The sequence below is a fragment of the Humulus lupulus genome, chromosome 9 (genome assembly GCF_963169125.1).
Source record: "Humulus lupulus chromosome 9, drHumLupu1.1, whole genome shotgun sequence".
NCBI lineage: Eukaryota > Viridiplantae > Streptophyta > Magnoliopsida > Rosales > Cannabaceae > Humulus > Humulus lupulus.
Window position 1 is genome coordinate 6,708,398 of NC_084801.1, and position 21,155 is coordinate 6,729,552.

The window sequence follows — 21,155 nt, forward strand, 5'->3', positions numbered from 1 at the left end:
ATTGTGATCCCGAAATCTATGCTCGTTAAGTGTAAGTTCGAAATAGACATAGCTGTAGCTATAAAAAATATTTTAGCTTAATTTTTTATAATAAGTTTATGTCATTCTTTAATAATATATGACATTGTTTGTTTATTTTAAAATTTAAATAATATTTTCAAAATATAATAAAAATAAATTAATATATTTTTTAAATAAAACTAAACAAATTTTGCACATAGTTTGCAACTAGTATATATATATATATAAATGAGTAAATGATAAAAAAAAATAAAAAATATATATATCTGAAATATATAATTACCAGGTTACTCTATTTTGGAAACTTCATTGACCCGGTCGAGTTACATAACTCTATTGCTCCACGAACTGGCCAAAGACCAGGAAATTGTAATAATGGTTGACTCTTGGCTTCGAAACAGGGCAGCATTATATAATGCTGCAAAATACAATTACATTATTCACATATCTCAAAGTTTATACCTATCACGTCCAATCCACCATGGCAAAATATTCAGTGAAACCTTTTTCAACTCTTCTCTTTATTCTCATGACAATCTTTATTGTAGAGGCAACTACCAATGTTACCTCTGCCAAAAGAAATTCTGGCCTACTCTGTATCGAAAGTGAAAAGCAAGCACTTCTGAATTTCAAGCAAGACCTTATCGATCCTTTGAACAGGCTAAGTTCTTGGGTTGTCGACGGAGATGACTGCTGCAAATGGACTGGAATTGTTTGTGACAATATCACAGGCCATGTCAAGCAACTCCGACTTGATAACACCCACGTGAGTTTTGTTGATCTAGTATTTACAGGTAACCTGAATGGTGCATTCAGGGGTAAGGTAAATCCTTCTTTGCTCAATCTAACGAAATTATCTTACTTAGACTTGAGCTACAATGATTTTGGGGGCACTCCAATTCCTAGTTTCATTGGTTGTTTGCTGAATTTACAATATTTAAACCTTACCAGAGCAGGATTTGAAGGAAAGATCCCCCACCAGCTAGGGAATCTTTCAAGTTTGATTCATCTTATTCTTGAAAATAATAATGGCTTTTACTACAGTCATGGAAGATTATATGCCGATAACCTTTTTTGGCTCTCTGGTCTTTCTTCACTGGAATATCTGAAGATATCAGAGACGGACCTTAGTGAAGCATCTGATTGGCTACTCTCAATAAGCAAACTCCCTTCTTTGTTGAAATTGCAATTGTTCTCATGTGAACTCGACCATATCCCTCCCATCTCTTATGTTAATTTTACATTTCTCGAGTCTCTTAGTTTATCATACAACCGAATTCAATTTTCAGTGCCAAATTGGATTTGCAATCTCAGTAGTCTTGCCGTTCTTAATCTAGCAGAAAATTCTTTTGAAGGTCCTTTTCCCAATTGTTCTCAGAGCTTATCTTCTCTATACTACCTCGATGTTTCCAATAACAATCTTAATTCATTACCAAATTGGCTTCTCAGTCTTCAAAGCATGACCCATCTTGGACTTAGTGGAAACGATTTTGACGCTTCCATTACATGTCACTTCCATAACATGAGCTTTCTAAAATATCTTGACGTATCTGAGAATCACTTCAATTCTACGATCCCCAACTGCCTTTATAGTCTCAAAAGTCTTGAACATTTGGATCTTCACTCAAATAATTTGCACGGAGTCCTATCAAGTGCCATTACAAATTTTACTTCTATAGTTTCTCTTGATTTTTCAAATAATTCTCTAGAAGGAAACATACCACCATCTATGGGAACCTTGTGCAATTTGGAAAGTATTGGTTTGTCGGGAAACAAATTAAAGGGAGGACTCTCAAAAGTCCTTCAGTATTTGTCAGGTTGCAACCCAAACAGAGTCAAATATTTATCTTTGAGAAACAATATGCTTTCAGGATCTCTTCCAGAAAGCTTTGGATGCCTTTCTAGCTTACACGTTGTTGATATTACTGACAATCTTTTGAAAGGTGTGGTCACGGAAGTTCACTTTTCCAATTTGACAAACTTGTGGGATATATATGCTTCTGGAAATTCATTAACGTTGAAAGTTAGCCCTGATTGGATTCCACCCTTTAATCTTACAACGTTGGACTTCAGGTCTTGGGGCCTAGGTCCCATGTTTCCCAATTGGCTCAAATCACAAAAGCAGATTAAATATCTAGACTTGTCCCAAACTGGGATTTCAGATGTCGCTCCTAGTTGGTTTTGGAAATTATCAGCTAGTGCAACAATATTGAATGTCTCCCATAACCAAATTAGAGGAGAAGTTTCCGATATGTCTAGCGTATCCATAGTATACATGAGTTCGAATAAGTTTGAGGGTTCCTTGCCTCGTATATCTTCTTCTGTACAAGAACTATATCTTTCCAACAATTCATTTTCCAGTGGTCTTTCTCAACTTTTGTGTGGACAACCAGTTGGTGTCGCCAACGAATTGATTATTCTTCATCTTGGAGGCAATAAATTATCAGGCAACATTCCTGATTGTTGGTTGTACTGGTCGAATTTGAAGGTGATAAATCTAGACAATAATTATTTGACTGGGCGAATTCCAAGCTCCATGGGATCTTTGCAAAACTTGCAGTCCTTGCACATTCGCAATAATCGCCTTTTTGGAGACATACATGTATCCCTTCAAAATTGTAGAATGTTAAGTATTATCGACCTTAGTCTAAATAAGATGGTGGGAAGCATACCAACATGGATAGGAGTTAATCTTTCCAATCTAATAATTCTTGATTTTCGTTCAAACAAGTTGAGTGGGAAAATTCCGTTTGAACTTTGTCACCTTAATCAGCTTCAGATTTTGGACATTGCTCGCAATAATTTATCGGGAACCATACCAAGTTGTTTTGACAAATTTCAAGCCATGGTAACTAGACCAAATTCAAGCCGCTTTATCTCGTACTCATCCTATTTGGGTTCATTCTCTGAGTATGGATTTGTGGTGAGCAAAGGAAGGGAAAATGAATTCAATTCAATCCTGAAATTGGTGACTAGCCTAGACCTTTCTGATAACAAACTATCAGGAAAATTTCCAGTGCAACTTACAAGTCTTCAAGGATTATATTTTTTAAACCTTTCAAGAAATTTTCTCGTAGGAAGTATTCCTGATGAAATAAAAAATATGAAGATGTTGGAATCTTTTGATGTCTCATTGAACCAACTATCTGGTAACATTCCTCCCGGTATGTCAAGTTTAACCTTCTTGAATCACTTGAATTTGTCATACAACAACTTTTCAGGAGAAATTCCTTCAAGCACCCAACTACAGAGCATGGAAGCTTCAAGCTTTTTTGGCAACCAGCTTTGCGGACTTCCACTCCCAAAAAAGTGCAAAGAAGATCATGAAGCTACTCCTAGAGATGCAAGTACTGAAGATGATGAAGAAGAAAAGTACTGGTTTCGATTGGGCATAGTGGTCGGATTTGGAGTTGGCTTTGCAGGTGTCATTGTTCCTTTGTTGGTCTGTGGTATCTGGAGACGTGCTTACTTTTGGTTCTTCAACGAGTACATGTGGTATAAGATTATGGATTGCTTTATCAAAGTAAAGTATATGCTACGAAATTAGAATTCCAATCATAACTGTATTGTGGCTAATGGATTGGCTAAGCATATCATTTGAATAGACAATGAGTTATCTTGCTTGGAAGAGGTCCTTCCTCCAATCTCATGTTTTTCAATCTTGAATAGTGATATAATCTATTTCGATAAAAAAAAAAAATATATATGATATATATTTACCTGTCTAGCAAAGGCATTACTTTGTTGACCAATTAAACCTACACAGGCTGCAGAACGACCATAAGTATTATTATATACTAACTATATAATCCTTTGAAACTCATAACTGTGTCTAAGAACTCAAGACAGTAAAATGAAAAAGAAATACTCACTCACTGATTTGGTATAGCACACACTGACAATGGCATATCGATTTTCCTGAAAACCGTCAAATGTAATATGAATTATGAATTCGATAGTTTACATTCTGTTGGAATGTATAACCCTAAATAATGGAGTAAAAACAAGGTACATAGTGTAACATTAGATTTTTCAATGGGTGGAAATATATGCTAACATTGTGGAACCAGTTGCAGTATATTATCTTAATAATACTAATCTCATGAAGATACTCCAACATACTCCTCATTGAAACAGAGTTTCGAACAAGTACATTGTGAAGTTATTTACCTTATTTTTGGCTTCCAAGCACTCATGAACAATATTATACAAAATAGAATGACATAGATTTATTAACGAAAAATTAACAAAACATTATTTATATTTTTATTTAAAACAATAATATGATAACATTTTAGATCACAAACTACCATATTTATGGTATAAAATATTTATGATATTATTAAAATTACACATCAAAATATTTATGTAGTTATATAATCATAGTATTTTTACACATATGACACTTACATATAATGTAATTATAATATTTATTGTTATTTAAAATGAATATATATTTATATAAATTATATTGTTTAACGCTCAAACGTGACTTCCACTTAGCGGTAGTCGTAGTATATCGAGCGGTCGATTCCACAAGGAGGCAAAGAAATAAAGTTAATCAATAAATAAAGTTTAAAAGATAAATAATATGAGGAAAATAGAACAAGTGATATTTTTGTTGCTTTTTTAGATTTAAAGATTAGAAATAAAGATAGATTAAAGTGTGATGTAACAATAGGTAACAAGTAGAAATGATGAAGAGTCACCAATATGCATACTTAGTTATTTGGATCTTTGATTCACAAATGTTCACATCTCAACTATTCATTTTGAAGATTTAACATTGATGCACAAATATATTTTACAAAAATGTATTCAAGTGATTATTATTTTTTACCATTAAAGGATGAGATAAATCTTCCGAGAAATCTAAAAATAACACTATACTATTGGCAATAATGCAATAAAAGATTGGACATAAAACCTAACACAAATATTACTTTTACTATTTATAAAGTACATAGAAAGAGCATGACTAATTCTATATAAATTTTAGCAAAAATACATATATATGAGTGAGATGGAGAAAATGAAGATATTATCTATATTATTTTCACTAATTTGATATTACATAGAAAGTGCATGACAAAATCTATATACTATTAGTAAACATAAATATATATATATAATAAGATGAAGAAGTAGAGATAAAAGAAAATAAATCACTAAAATTTATAAACTTTAAGCACATGGTGAATAAAAAATACCAAACAAAGTTATAGTGCATATAGGATCATCCTAACCTTCTTAAGAAGGTTAGCCTATTATGCTAGACATTCTCATGAAATTCTAGAGAGAAAATATGAGAAATGAGACTAAAATTTGGTAGAGTTTTGCTACCTAAAAATTACATAGAAAATGTGAAGAAAGTGTCATTATTTATAGTGGAGAAAATGACTAAAAAAAATTAAACAACAATTTAGGGTTTACAAAATAAATCTGAAATATTAATAATAAAATATGATTTTGAAAAATCAAATCTTATTATAAATATTAACCTAGTTATTTTAGTGTATGGTCAAAATGCCATTTTTCTAAAATACCAAAAAAGATGAGCTTTAAAGTTCAAAATGACAATTTTGCAAGGCCCAATACCCACAAAATATGGGTTGAAGGTGGCTGGTGGCAGAAGTGGGTTTTGACCCATTTTCAGCCAATGAAAACGTGCCACGTGGGCGGCTGGGTTGAAGAGAAAGCTGATGGGCTATTGCGATTTGGGCCACTGGAGACTTACGTGGGTCAAAGGCTGTTGGGCCGTTGGGTTGAGAGGCTGGCTTTGGGCTGGGCGTGAGAGGATTGGGCTGCTGGGAATGGGCCTCTGTTTGGGCTTGAGCTGTGTTGGAGTTGTTTGGTTGAAGCTACATTGAAGGAAGTTGAGGGAGCTTGGACCAATGGCTGAAGGAGGCAAGGCTGGGACACGTGCCGTGTGGGAAAATATGCCACTTGGCGCTGCAGGTGGAAGGAGAGAAGAGGTGGATTGGGCTTGGGGTCTTTTGGGCCAAATTTTGGACTTCATGTTGCAAAAATGCCAACTTTTCCTCATTTCTTCAATTTTATTTATTTCTTTCTTCTTTCTTTTCTTTTTGACAAAATACATCTTTAATTCCTACAAAATAACAATAAATTAAATCATAATTAAATATTTTTATTTATGAAATAAATCATATTAATTCCATGAAAATATTAATTAAAACTTAATTTATTTTGACAATTAAAATCAACAAATGTGCATTTTTCACCACTAATCACAACCCCCAACTAGCTTATTGCTAGTCCCTAGCAATTCAAGCAGATAAAATTATTACAAAGATGAATTAGTTAACTAAATTATGCAAAATCATTTAACAAAATTTTTAGTGAGAATCTAGAAAATGTTATTTAAAACTGTACGCCCTGATTTTCCCACGGGCTGATTAGCAAGCCGAGCTGCGGCCTAACCATGATTACCTCATAATCATCCCAGGGTCGAAGCTTCTGTCGTAGTGTCGTGCTTTCGAGGAAGCCCCAAGAGCTCGCCTTCACCGCCGAAGGCCGGGGCAGGGATTCCGATGGCCGAAGACCGAGCTAAGTATGAAGCTCGTGGTACGAGCTGGGTATGGAGGTTGTGACCCTTTGTGAAGTCAACACATGTAAGGTAAACGTGCATATATCAGGCATCACGTGTCTGATATCCCCCTGACTTCTCGGACATGCAGCAGGAACGTGCGTGTTCAGACACCCACGACTGGGTTGGGCCGTGCGGCCCATTATCTCCTTACCTATCGATTTGACCACACTTATGTGTCAGGTTTAGGAATTAATCATGAATGTCACAGAATTGATACGACAAGTAAGAAGGTCACGGGATGACCTTCTTACCAACTTCCAGGTGCCTCCTCCTATAAATGTGGAGACCCTGGAAGTTGATATGGGTTGGAAAAATAATCTCTTGTAAGAAATACTGTGTAATCAAATACTCAGTATAGATCAATAATATTGACTAGTGGAGTAGAAGGATTTTAGCCTTCGAACCACTTAAAAACCGTGTCTTGAGTCACCTCATTCATCCTCTAAGATCATATATCTATTTCGGTTCATCTTTAGTACTAATCCCTTTCTCTTCTTCTCTTAATTACCTGTTGGCGAAGAATAGCGTCAACAGTTTGGTGCTTTCATTGAGAGCAAGTTCGATTAGTGCTGCTGCAAACATCCAACTATGGTGATTACTCGGTCCAGGCATGGTAACAAGACAGAACAACATAATGGGCAAGAGGCTCATCATACTACCATCCCTGATGAACAAGTTCCTGAAGTCCAGCAGCGGCCAGGAAAACAACCGGTAGGCCAAGATGATACCGATAGTTCGGCGCCTCAGCCACCTAATCCGAACCCATATTATTATACTGCAGTGGAGATGGAGAACGCTCAACTGAGGAGTTAGTTAGCAACAGCCAGCCAGCAGATCTAGGATATCCTGGCCCGATTACCCCCTCTCACAACCGGCGTTAACGTCGGAGAGAGGCAAGGCGAGGCTCCTAAGTCTCGCTGGGGTAACCGGTCCAGGCATAGCCGTTAGGATAGGTTTCCGGCAGCCAACTCCACCCCTTCGTCACACCATCGAGAGGCAAACTTCGAGGAAGTGCCTAAGACCGGACAACCGCAGTACAGCCATTCGGTCAGGACGTCAACTCCTATCTCTCAGCCATCCTCGAGAACACCCAGGGGAACTCGAGGAAATTCTCGAAGGAGATCTGGGGGGGGGGGGGGGGGGGGGGTTCGCGACGTCAGCCCGTCCCCGACGACCATCCTGCGCCTCGTCCAGATCGCCCAGCGCAGGACCAGCAGGTTGGCAGGGCCGAAAGGTCCCCACCAAACTTGATCCGTCCAGACGGAACTAGGATCGCCTCCCCAGTCAGGCATCCTCCATCTCTGATCAGATATCCGTCTCCTCCTCGGCCTGTCCGGGATGTCCCAGCCTATGGGAGTAGTAGGAGAAACCCGCCGTCTGCTGGACCTTCCCGGCGTAGCAGGCCGCCAGGGGAAAGCTCAGGTCATCACCACCAAAGGCGGACTCCAAGCCTATTTAGCAGGAGCCACTGGACCGGCAGTCACCGGAGTGATCTCTCTGGGGGAGACCTGCTTCAGCGGTTAAGTTCGGCACAAAGTCACCAGAGCACCCAGGGAGGTGACCTACGAGATCGCCTTAACTCTCATAGAGAGGACCGAGCTGGAGATGGTGGCCAGGCTCGTTCAGGGGGGGTCCTGTCCGAAATACGCAACGGAGGGAATGTCCCAAATAACCTATCTCAAGATAGGAGGGGCAATAACCCACCAAATGCGTACAATGGATCCGGAGCTGTTGAACAGCCCCGGAATAACCAAGGACATCAGGACCAAACCCTCGAGCGCCTGACTCAAATGGAGGAGTTGATGAGGAAACTTCTATCAGAAAAAGACGAATATGATTCAAGGGACGAGATGGAACTCTTTTCCCCCAACATAGCAGCGACGGCATACCCGTCTGGTTTCCGTATGCCTCACTTGTCAAAGTTCAACGGGGACGGAGACCCATCGGACCATTTAGGAATGTTCAACACCCTAATGATGGCCCATAACATTGGCCCGGAGCTGAGATGCTTGATCTTCCCCTCCACACTGACTGGACCTGCCAGACAGTGGTTCAAGCAAAGTAAAAGACAGTCAATCAGCTCCTGGAAGACCTTCTCAGCCAACTTCAAAAGGGCATTCCGAGCCTCCCAGGCCGCCCGTGTTCAGGCCGACTCCCTGGCCAACGTGAGATAGTAGCCAGGTGAGACTCTAAAGGCCTACCTGAGCAGATTCGCGAACGTCGCTACTCGGGCTAGAGACGCGGATGATAGCTCTAAGCTCATGGCCATGAGAACCGGAATCCTTGTCGGAGGAGACCTATGGAAGGATATATAGAGGAAGGGAGTCAGCTCGGTCAACGAATTCCTTAACAGGGCCCAAGAGTGGATAAACTTGGAAGAAGCCGAGGCCTCAGCTGCGGGAACCAGCCAGGTTCCCGATCAGCCCGCGGGAGTAGGGACGGAGGTCGTGGCGGCAACCCCAAACGTCGCGCAGAGTAACCAGCCCGGTGGAGGCAAGAGAAAGGGCAATGGCGAAAACAGTCAGCACGGCCAAAAGAAGAATAAGTCCGTAGATAAGTTTAAGCCCGTTTTCACGACATATACCGAGCTCACCCAGTCCAGAGAGAGTATCTTCTTGGCCAACTCTACTCGGGTCCCCTGGAAGAGGCCGGAGCCATTGAAGCACCACAAGGGAAAGAGAGACACTTCCAAATTTTTCCGTTTTCATAACGATGTGGGCCACAATACCGACGATTGTAGGCATTTAAAAGATGAGATCGAGACTCTCATCCGAGCCGGCCCCTTGGCTCAATACTCGCGGAACAGGGTCCCAGCGAGTCGACCTGTTCCAGAGGTCCCAGCCAGTCAGCCCAGGTCCCGGGTAGATCAAGACGTCCCTCCTCCCATGGTCGGAGGAGAGATATCCACCATATCGGGAGGTCCACACATGGGTGGCACAAGCAGAGGTGCCCAGAAGAGATACGTGAATGAACTAAAGGCTCATAACGGAGTGGAGTTCGTTCCGGAGCAGCGTCAGTCAAAACAGCAGCGATTGGAGAGGCAACCAATCATCTTTACGGAGGAAGATGCAAGCCATGTCCAGTTCCCTCACAACGATCCCTTGGTTGTAGCAGTCCAGCTCGCCAACCGGAGGGTGAGAAGGGTACTAATAGACAACGGGAGTTCGGTGAAGCTCCTATTCCGATCCACCTTAGAGAAGATGGGTTTGACTGTCGCCGATCTAAAGGCAACCTCCATGATGCTGTATGGTTTTTCGGGAGAAGGATCAGCAGCGATAGGGACGATCGAACTGGTGATCACCCTAGGAGAAGAATCTCGAACATTATCCAAAATACTCGAGTTCGTGGTCATAGACTGCTCTGCTGCTTACAACGCCATTTTGGGCCGACCTACGCTCATAGCTTTCGAGGCTATCACTTCCATCCGAAACCTCGCCATGAAGTTCCCCACTTCAACAGGAATCTGCACAATCCAGAGCGATCGGCTCGCTGCCAGGGAATGCTATAGCATTTCCATGAAGGGAAAATCTAAACCCGGACAGCTGGCTATGGCCATTTTGAGTGAAGAGGAATCTCAGGAACCCTTAGCGGGCTCTGAGATTGAAAAACCTCAAAACGCCAAAGGGGGAAATGTCGCTTTAGGCGAGGATATTGACCCTCGAGTAGGCGAAGACAGATCCGAGCTCCAGGCTATTGAGGAGCTCGAGGAAGTGAACCTTGATCCACAGAATCCATCACGAACGGTCAGGCTCGGGAAAAACCTATGCGACAAGAGGAGGGCGGAGCTGACTACGTTTCTCAGGGCTAACTTAGACGAATTTTCCTGGTCCCACGAGGACATGGTGGGGATTAGCCCGAGTGTCATCATGCATACGCTCCATCTGGATAAAAGCATTCCTGCCAAATCTCAAAAGCAAAGACATTTAGGGACAACCCGGGCTGAAGCCCTAGAGGAAGAAGTAGCCCGGCTCAAAAAAATGTGGCTTTATCCGTGAAGCCAAGTTTCCAATTTGGGTTGCCAACCCCGTGCTAGTTCCAAAACCCAACGGGAAATGGCGAACCTGCATTGACTTCTCCGACCTGAATAAAGCCTGCCCCAAGGATTGTTTTCCATTGCCAAGGATCGACGAGCCGGTGGATGCCACGGCGGGGCACGAGCTAATGTCCTTTATGGACACCTACTCGGGCTACAATCAGATCGCGATGAATCCGGCGGACTAGGAACACACCAGCTTCATGACCCCGACTAATGTCTATTGCTACAGGGTCATGCCTTTCGGTCTGAAGAACGCCGGAGCTACCTACCAAAGATTAGTAAACAGAATGTTCGCGGGCCAGATCGGAAAAAACATGGAAGTGTACGTTGATGGCATGCTAGTCAAGTCAAAGACTGCCGATAACCATGTTTCCGACCTGGAAGAATGTTTTAAAATACTACGAGAATACGACATGAGGCTCAATCCCCAGAAATGCACTTTTGGAGTCGCGTCAGGAAAATTCCTGGGGTTCATAGTCAATACCCGAGGAATCGAGGCAAACCCCGACAAGATCAGGTCACTGCTCGAGCTTCCTTCGCCCAGGTCGCGGAAAGATGTCCAAGGCTTAACAGGAAGAGTGGCAGCACTGAACCGGTTTATTTCCAAGTCAACCGATAAGTGTTTGCCCTTCTACAACCTGCTCCGAGGAAACAAGAAGTTTGAATGGACAGTAGAATGCGAAAGTGCATTCCTCGACCTGAAGGCACATCTGGCTGAACCGCCCGTGCTATCCAAGCCCAAGGCAGGCGAGCCTCTCTTTCTCTACCTGGCGGTCACTGAGGATGCAGCTAGTGCCATACTGGTACGAGAAGAGGACCAAGTTCAGAAGCCAGTCTATTACATCAGCAAGAGACTTCTCGGGGCAGAATCACGATACCCACTGATGGAAAAATTGGTGTTCTGCCTAATCACGGCCTCGCGAAAGCTCAAGCCGTACTTCCAATCCCACTCAGTACACGTCATGATCGATCAGCCTCTAAGGCAGGTTTTGCAAAAACCTGAAGCCTCAGGATGTTTGTTAAAATGGGCGGTCGAACTCAGTCAGTTCGAGATTTTCTACACTCCACGAACTGCTATAAAAAGTCAGGCCCTCGCCGATTTCGTGGCAGAATGCACGGGATTCCAGGAGAATCCAGCAGAGGGCTCATCTCAGGTCACCTCGCCCCAGTCGTTGTGGAGGATCTTTGTAGATGGTTCATCTAACGAGAACGGCTCCAGGGCCGGAATCATTCTGATATCCCCCAAGGGACATAGATTCCACTCGGCGCTAAGGTTCGGGTTCAAGGCCTCCAACAACGAGGCGGAGTACGATGCATTGCTGGCTGGTCTGAGGATAGCCAGGGAGTTAAAGGCGAGCTCCGTCCAGTGCTTCAGCGACTCCCAGCTCGTGGTAAACCAGGTCCTGGGCGAATATCAGGCGCGGGGACCCAAGATGGCCACCTATCTGGCAAAGGTAAAAGCTGAGTTGTCCGCATTTGAGCGAGGATCGATCAAACAGATACCTCGGGAGCAGAACGCTAATGCAGATGCTCTTACCAAGCTCGCGACCTCGGGAGAGACGGAGACCTTGGGGTTGGTGCCGATAGAATTCTTGGAAAAACCCAAGTATAGAATAAGAACGGGCTGAGGTCGAGATGGTCGACGCCAGGCCGACCTGGATGACCCCCATTCTTGAATATCTCGTCGAGGACAAGCTGCCTGAGGGACGTAACGATGCACGGTGTATCCTGTATCAAGCTCCGAGATATACGCTGGTCGATGGGGTGTTGTACCGACGTGGGCATTCCTTACCTCTCCTCCGGTGCGCTCTTCCAGTCGAAGCGAAGGCTATCCTGCAGGAAGTTCACAAAGGATTCTACGGAGACCACACCGAGGGTCAGAGCTTGGCCTTAAAGGTTCTCAGGCAAGGGTATTACTGGCCAACTCTATCCAAAGACTCGATCTCGTACGTGAGGAAGTGCAACAAGTGTCAGCGATTCGCTGCCGTTGCCCCAGCTCCTCCGGTCGAGCTGAAGATGATCTCGTCCCCATGGCCGTTTGCCGTTTGGGGGATAGACTTGGTTGGCGCCCTCCCCACTGGAAAAGGAGGGGTCTGTTACACCGTTGTAATGACCCACTACTCTAGACTTTTTGGACCATTAACGAAACTATACATAAAACTTACATTTTTGCGAAAATACCATAATTTATCAGAAACTTGTAGAAATAAAGTTTACTTTCATAAAATAAGTAGGATATGGGTACCCATTGTCTTTAAAACAAAAATAACTTAAAAACTAAAAAGAGTTACATAGAAAATGTGGAAAATACATTTAAAACCATAAAAACATAAACAAGACTACATCCTCGAATCGAATAACGCTCGGCCCCTTGACTCCATTCACCATCGATACACATCCTCTAAGCGTCACGAATCTTACCGCCTCTAAAGCTTATTTTCCTGCACATAAAACAGAAAGGAATGAGCCTAATGCCCAGCAAGGAAAATCTAACACATAGTCATACACATAAATTTCATAATGAACGTAAAGACATATCATAACACATAATACACTTATTATAATGGCCATTATTACTTGGGGTCCCATAGACTAAACAAGCTTATGCCCATGAGATTAGTGGGGTCCTACCAGCTAAATAGGCTTATGCCCACAATCTTTTTGGGGTCTTGTTAGTCAAATAGGACATATGCCCAAGCCTACAACATACACATCAATAACATATGAAAACATAACACATAAGATAACATAAACATAAACATATAGATTCTAGCCTATTTTCCTTACCAAAGTTACCGGGATATAATGGACTGAGTTGGGACTTTTTGGAACACTCCTAAAACCATAAGAAAGAGTGAGTCTTAAGAAGAATAAGAGATGAAAATGAATAGGAAGACTAAACCATTAAAAGAAAATATGCTTACCACAACTTATGTGCTTAAGAACTTGGATTCCCTAACCAAAGTAAGAATGAGGTTAGGAAACTGAGTAGGAGACTAAGAGAAGGGAAACATAACATAAATCAAATGAACTAGAGTTTCGGGTTTACCTCAAAGACTTGCAAGATCAATCTAACCACAACCGAAATACTAACGAAACTCACTTCCCAAAGTGTTTGATAAGCTTATGATGTTTAAGCTTATGATTTTTCCCCAAACCAGGTGTTTACACTCTCACACTTACTTAGCACTAGCAGCTTCTGAACTTAAAGTAAAAGGTGAAGAAATGGCTGGGTACTAGGTCCTATTTATAGAGTTTTGGAATGAAAGTATCTTGATTTTACTTGAATAAAAATAATGGCTTTTTAAGTGAAAATCATTTGAATAATCGTTCAGCAGAGGCTGAAGACTCGTTCAAAAGATGCTGGACTGTTGAAGAAGTTTGAATGGCTGAAAGGAAAAGAATTCAAAAACAATTGAACATGTGCTGAAGGAGGCGATATATCGCCCCCTGTAGGCGATATATCGCCTGGGCCAGTATGCCCGAGGCGACCGTGCATCGTTTCGTGTTTTCCGTATCTACGTGCTGCGACATATCGCCCCCTATAGCTGCGATATATCGGCACTCGCTGAATATTTAAACATGAAATTACACATTTTTAGCTAAGTTTGAATGGAGTAAACAGCCTTGACTAAGCCCTCAACGTATTCAAAGCTGCTGACTGACCCTATAACATTCAAACTTTACTCCTTATTAAATTTAATCCTCAAAAATACTTAATCCTTAATTACCATTCATAACATGTGCTTAAAATCCTATTGGTTGATATCTAAACCTTATAGTATAATAAATATAATCCTTAATATCAGTCACTTTAATCAAACCTTAGGTTATACTTAATATTCTTAAACTATAGATTAAACTTAGAAAATCTATAAGTACTACTATGAGTGTCCAAATAATTCCCGGTCTGAACCAAAAATCCATAGTAACAAAGATAATGCTATAAATACTATCATACTATTATCTATCTTAGCTAAGTAAAGTTCTTGGACTCTACAACCGTGGTAGCCATCGACTACTTTACTAAGTGGGCTGAGGCAGAGCCGTTGACAATGATAACGTCCAAAAAGGTGCTTGACTTCGTGGTTAAAAGCATCATCTGTCGCTTCGGCCTGCCCAAGAAGATCGTCTCCGATAATGGCACTCAGTTCGACAGCGACCTGTTCATCGAGTTCTGTGAGAGACACAGGATTGTGAAAAGTTTCTCCTCCGTGGCATATCCTCAGGCCAATGGCCAGGTCGAAGCTGTCAACAAGACCCTAAAGGCGAGCCTCAAGAAAAGATTAGATGAAGCGAAGGGGGTCTGGCCAGAACAGCTCCCCCAGGTCCTATGGGCATACCGGACCTCGCATCGGACTCCTACGGGTCATACTCCCTTTTCCCTAACCTTTGGGAGTGAGGCAGTCCTCCCCGTGGAGATAAAGGTTCTTTCGCATAGAGTCCAATCTTACGAACAAGATCGAAACCACGAGCCCCTGCGCCATTCCCTCGATCTGGTTGAGGAAAGGCGAGAGGATTCGCAACTCCAACTCACCCATTATCAGCAGAAAATCACCCGCTACTTCAACACCAAGGTTAAAAAACGCGCCTTTAGCGTGGGCGACTTGATCCTGAGGAGAGTTTTCCTCGCCGGAAAAGATCCCAAAGATGGAGTTTTGGGACCGAACTGGGAAGGACCATACCAGGTCATTGAAGTCATCAGGGAGGGAACTTATAAGTTAGCTCGACTTGATGGAGGGGCGATCCCGCGGACTTGGAACGCCATCCACTTAAAGAGATATTATCAATGATCCACTTGTAAGGCCTGGAGGGCCACTTTTTATGTATTAATGAAAATCAATTTTTTTTACGCGTATTTGCAAGTGTAATCTTAAAGTAACCACGAAAGACCCTTTCCCAGTTACTTGGGGGGCATATGGTACCTGGATATAACCAGGTTTCCTTAACGACTTAGATGTTGATTCTTATCGATTGACCGTTGTTTTCTTAAAAACACGAGATATTGATAAGGGTTAAACGCTACCTAAGTCCTATCCTGGTTTTAACCGGGTCATAAAACTTAGAAGTTGATTTAAATCTATTGATCGTTGATCTTCTTAAAGAGCTCGAGATATGGATAAAAGTTAACACGAACTAAGTTTTCAAAATTAAGTTCCTGGTTTTAACCGGGTCATAAAAAACTTAGAAGTTGATTTAAATCTATTGATCGTTGTTCTTCTTAAAGAGCTCGAGATAAGGATAAAAGTTAACACGAACTAAGTTTTCAAAATTAAGTTCCTGGTTTTAACCGGGTCATAAAAAACTTAGAAGTTGATTTAAATCTATTGATCGTTGTTCTTCTTAAAGAGCTCGAGATATGGATAAAAGTTAACACGAACTAAGTTTTCAAAATTAAGTTCCTGGTTTTAACCAGGTCATAAAAAACTTAGAAGTTGATTTAAATCTATTGATCATTGTTCTTCTTAAAGAGCTCGAGATATGGATAAAAGTTAACACGAACTAAGTTTTCAAAATTAAGTTCCTGGTTTTAACCGGGTCATAAAAAACTTAGCAGTTGATTTAAATCTATTGATCGTTGTTCTTCTTAAAGAGCTCGAGATATGGATGAAAGTTAACGCGAACTAAGTTTTTCAATAAATTGTAACCGAAATGCTTAAAGGCATGAAAAAGCGTAACTTAAAAACGTCAAAGCAAATTGTCTCGAGGTGGAAACACCTCATGGAAAGGTTACATAAAAAAAAATACTTAAAAATGTTCAAGGGCAAAAGAGAAAAAACGCCCTAAGCCCCGCCAGGTGGCCCCCGGGAGGTCGCTGTCTCACCCTGCTCCGCCGCGCTAGAGGCTTCCCCAGTCTCCGAAGGCGGCGCCTCTTTCTCAAGGCAAGCTTGGAACTTCACCAGCAAGCGTGCCCAAAGACTCGGCGACATGAAGGAAAAGTCAGCCTCCGGATTGTAGGCCCATCAGTGATAGAACAGATCTTCCATGGACTGCTCCGAAGTGGTCCGTTCGGCCTCCAGGGCGGCCTGGATCTCAGTCTTTGCAGCCTCAAGGTCTGTCCGCGAGGTGGCAAGGGAGGTCTCTGTAATGCCCCGGATTCCCTATTATGGTTAATGGCTGGATTAGTAGGCCGGGAGGGCCATAACTGTTTAATTATGCCATTAAATGTGTTTATGCATGTTTATGAGAATTATATTATAATATGATGTTAAATGCATGCATGTGAGTCCACATTTGCTTACAGGGGTATTATGGTAATTTGGCCCGTTGAGGGTATAATTGAATACTTGTTTGTATGATAATGGTATATTGTGAGACCACATTATAATGTGGATTGGCTCGAGTATTCCGACATGAGACGATCTTAAAACATGATTTATCGGTTTGGTCATAACAGGTTTGAGCTCGGGGCTCGGGGTGAGTCTCGGGGTGATATTGGTGGTTATAGCGTTACTGGGGATTTTAGGGTAACGGGATATGAATTATTGGTGTTTGAGGATATTGATATTAGCGGGAATTGGGAAGCGTTAATTATTTTTAACGGGATAGGCGGAAAGTACCAATTTTGCCCTTGGGGTGGCTTTAGAGGCTTAAGATGACACAAGGGGTATTTTGGTCTTTTTGGAAGGATATATATGACTTAAGTGGCTTAGAAAGCTGTGGAATAAATAGAGTAAAATAGGGGTTTGCTTCTTCTCTTCCCGTACCTTCTCCTAGCTTCATCTTCTCCATTGCCTTCTTTGAGAGTTTTGAGTTCTAGGTGGGATATCAAGCTAAGGAACTTCAAGGCTGAGTTAGTAGACTTGGTTCTGCTTGTGTGGGAGTTCAAAACAGGTTTTAAGGTAAGTTTTGATCACTGAACTTAAGCTATGCTCTGTTTTCGTTTTAGCTTTTAAGTCATGAGTTTTGATGTGGAAAGTGTGAATCAAAGGGGGGTTTTAGTGTTAGTTTGATTGGGGTTTGGTGTGAGTGAGCTAAGGGTGTTATTTGGGGGTTTAATTACATGTTTAAGGGAGGTTTTATGAAGGTTTGAAGGGCTGGTTTAAGAGGAAATCGCACAGGGAAAACTAGTTCGTGCGTGGGTGTTCTTGGCTGTTCTGGGCTGAGCGTCGCGGCGCAGCAGGGGAGCGTCGCGGCCCTTGGCGTCTGGCAGGCAGGGGGCCTCTCTGTTTGGAGGCGTCTGGCAGGCAGGGGGCCACATTTTAGCGAAATTGGCCTATGGTTTGCTAAAATGTGGTTTTTAGCTTAGGGATTCAAACCATAGGCCTCGGGGTTGGACCTAGTACCCGGTTGGGTAGTATTTGATGTCTCGGGGGCTGGGATTTGGTTTGGGAACCCTCGGTTATCATTTTTATTGATAAATTCTATAATTTGGTTATGACCAGGTGACCGTCAAGGATTTTAAAGGTTGATCGTTCTCAGGGATCGTTCATATAACATTTTCACTCGAATCAGAGGTAAGAAAACAGTGTATGAGTACAGTTGCACCCTGTATAGATATATGGAATGTTTGGTTTGATATTTGAGGCATGCTGGTTGATATGTGTGGACATGGATTGCATATTAAATGATATTGAACGCTGATTACCTGCTTAAGACACTGACTAGTCAGGGACCGACTCTAAAGTCGAGAATCATGCATTGAATGGCTCTATAGCATTAATGCCAGACCGACCCTAGGGTCGAGAAACTTACGAGCGCTTGCCTGGTCTACGACCAGATGATTATAGCCAAGGTATATGACCCCGGTGACCGTTTGTCACGTGGCTAAGGGACGTTGTCCATAGTTTCGACTCTAGAGTCGTGAGGAAGGTTATGTTGGTGACCAATCACCATGCACCTGTCCTGAACGAATTTATGAAAGAATCACCTATCAGTTAAGCCTTGGTGACCCTATCGTCACATGGCTTGAGGGAGCGATGCTCATTGCTGTGACTTTTGGCTATTGTCACCTATTTGTGGGACTGATAGTCCTGAATGGTTATTACGATAGTTGTTGATATTATATCATGTTTTATTATGTTTTCTTGCTGGGCCTTGGCTCATTGGTGCTATGTGGTGCAGGTAAAGGTAAGGAAAAACTTGGCTAGCCTTGAGTGGAGAGCTTGGGCGATGTAATGTACATGCAGGGCCGCTTGACTGCCACGGTCAAGGAGTTCTCAGAGGGACTAGGGGTTTACCCTATTTTTGCCGCTTAGGCCGGCGGGAATTGTAAATTTGGAACTGTAGCGACTCTTTTGTATTACGAACTACTTGTAAACATTCTAAAAGGCTCATGAGCAGTTTATTTACTTAATGAAATGTACCCTTTCCTTTTTATCGGTTTTTCACCTTAACCTGTTAATAGTACCTAGATCACGTTTTTAACCAAAGGACTCGGGTAGCGGGTCAAATTTCTGGTTCACTGTTCACCGTAACTGTTCTGGGGTAACCAGGGCGTTACAGTCTCAAGCTCCTGGACCTTCGAGCGGGTCTTCTCCAACTCGGCCTTCGAGGTCGCCAGGGCATCTTTAATCGCCTTAGCCTCCTGAAGAGATGCCTGGTGTTCGGCCCTCATATCCTCGAGCTGAGTCTTCGTCCTGATGATGCTCCAGTGAAGAGCGACGACGCCCTGCGAGAAATGAAAGATAAATTTCCTTAGAGGAAAAATAGGGCAAAATGTAACAGTAAAAGCTTTAAAGAAAACAAGGCAGCTTACTGTACGGGTCATGCTCATTGAAGACTCCATCACGCCAACCGGGCTCATGGTCTCAATGGCCCGGAGTTCCTTCTCGGTGAACTTATATATATGGCTGATGGCGTAGTTCGCCGACTCATATACCGTTCCCCGGAAGGCCTCTGGGATCTTCTCAAGGTCCTGGGGGTTGACTGGGATGCGTACATCGGAGGCTGCCGCGGCCGGAGTCCCGAGCTCCGTTCCTGTGTCCTGGGTGGCGGCTGGAGCTCGCGGAGGTGGTGGGGGCATTTGGCCTGCTCCTGCAGCAGGAAGAATCGCTCCCACAACCTGGGCTGCCGAGGTTTTCTCCTTCTCCTTTGCCGGAGACTTGGTGGAGGCCCCAGCGACGCTCTTGGATGCCCGAAGCCTTTTCAGTCTTGGCCCGGCTGAGGGGTTTCCCCCGAAGACTGCGCAAGCTCTCCTCGGACTGAGACATCTCTTCTGTCAAAAACAAAAACATGGTTAGTACAAGTTAGCAACCATACAGAGACAAAAACAAAGGGTTAAAGGTAAAAAGTGTGCGAATACTAAGGGAGTCCTACCCCCCGAGCTGGAAGAACCTAAGACGATTACTTCCCGAACTGGCGCAAGTTCTGGGTCCGGGTCTGACTCAGGGCCAGATTCTCCTACATACTGCCTAAGTCCCGGAGCTAAGACACCCCTCTGGAGTGATGGTCATGTGCAGAGGTTGGTCCCATACTCCTCGAATAGGATCGACCTAAAGGCTAGGGTGTTATCTACTACTACGGTACCCCTAGGTCGGCTCTCTTGGTGATCAAGCACGAGCCGGTCGACACAATGGAGCAGGATTGTGTTCAGGTCCGGATCGCTTCGGTGATGATGGATGAGCTGCCTAGGATTGAACCTAGCCAAGCGGGGATCTACAGTGGCCCTATCTAGATTCCTAAACATGTAAGGGTTACCTTGGCCAGAAGGACCCGCGGCTGCTCCGGATTGGGTCCTCTCCTTGCCCATCCTCTAGGCGACTTCCAGGGTCCTCTTCCTGTTCCTCACGAGCGGAACTTCGTCGCCCTCGTCCTCCTCACCTTCATCTCCCGCGACCTCCTCCACGATGATAGGTCTGGTGTCGCGAGGTGGGGGCAGCACCCGGGGCCTCTTTAGGTTCAGGGTTTGGTTTGGAAAAATCAGCTTGCAGGCCACCATCGTCTCGCCCGTCACGAGCACGCGATAATCCTTCTCACTGGGGGGCAAGCCCGCTAGTGTTTCATATTGGGCCCCGAGGGTCACAGACTTCTCTGTCCTCGCGAAGATAGCTGCAAGATTAGTTTGAGTCAGAACGGGGTACGGGAGGAGTTAAAATGACACTTAAAGCACGAGCTAAGGACGAAGAAAACTTACGAGGACGATTGAAATAGTGGTGTTCGTACTTCCGGAACCCAGTTGACATGAAGAACTGGTCTTTAAAGTCATTAGGGTGGCTGGGCAGCTCGATGACCGCCGCCGTATTGGGAAACCAGGTTAGATAGTAAAACCCGTCACCTCGCCCCCGCTGGTCCGGGCTGGCTTTGAGGCAAAAGAAATATAAAATGTCTGCAGGAGTGGGGACCTCCCACTCATGCTTCTGGAACAAGTACCTCAACCCTACCAGCAGACGGTAGGAATTGGGGGGGAGCTGAAATGGGGCCAACCCCACATAGTTAAGGAAATCAGCAAAATACTGATCCAGTGGAAGGAAGGCCCCTGCCTTAAAGTGTTCACCGCTCCAGACCGCGAACGACTCGTCGAGCGGCGCACAGCTCCGCTCGCCATCT

The 21,155-nt window shown here is 43.4% G+C and overlaps 1 protein-coding gene across 1 annotated transcript; it reads left to right on the top strand.

Annotated features, from left to right (window-relative positions):
* The first annotated feature begins 481 nt into the window (after positions 1 to 481).
* On the top strand, positions 482 to 3,649 carry LOC133800799 (receptor-like protein EIX2). The gene is made up of 2 exons (XM_062238862.1): positions 482 to 2,623; positions 2,801 to 3,649. The coding sequence occupies exons 1-2, from the start codon at positions 503 to 505 to the stop codon at positions 3,566 to 3,568; spliced, it is 2,889 nt and encodes a 962-aa protein (XP_062094846.1). The 5' UTR covers positions 482 to 502; the 3' UTR covers positions 3,569 to 3,649.
* The last annotated feature ends 17,506 nt before the right edge of the window (positions 3,650 to 21,155 follow it).

Bases quoted from the DNA above. Each gene is read 5' to 3' on its own strand.
- LOC133800799 (XM_062238862.1), top strand. From the start codon at position 503: ATGGCAAAATATTCAGTGAAACCTTTTTCAACTCTTCTCTTTATTCTC. The intron at 2,624-2,800 runs GTATCCCTTCAA...AATCAGCTTCAG, and splicing joins GCCTTTTTGGAGACATACAT to ATTTTGGACATTGCTCGCAA.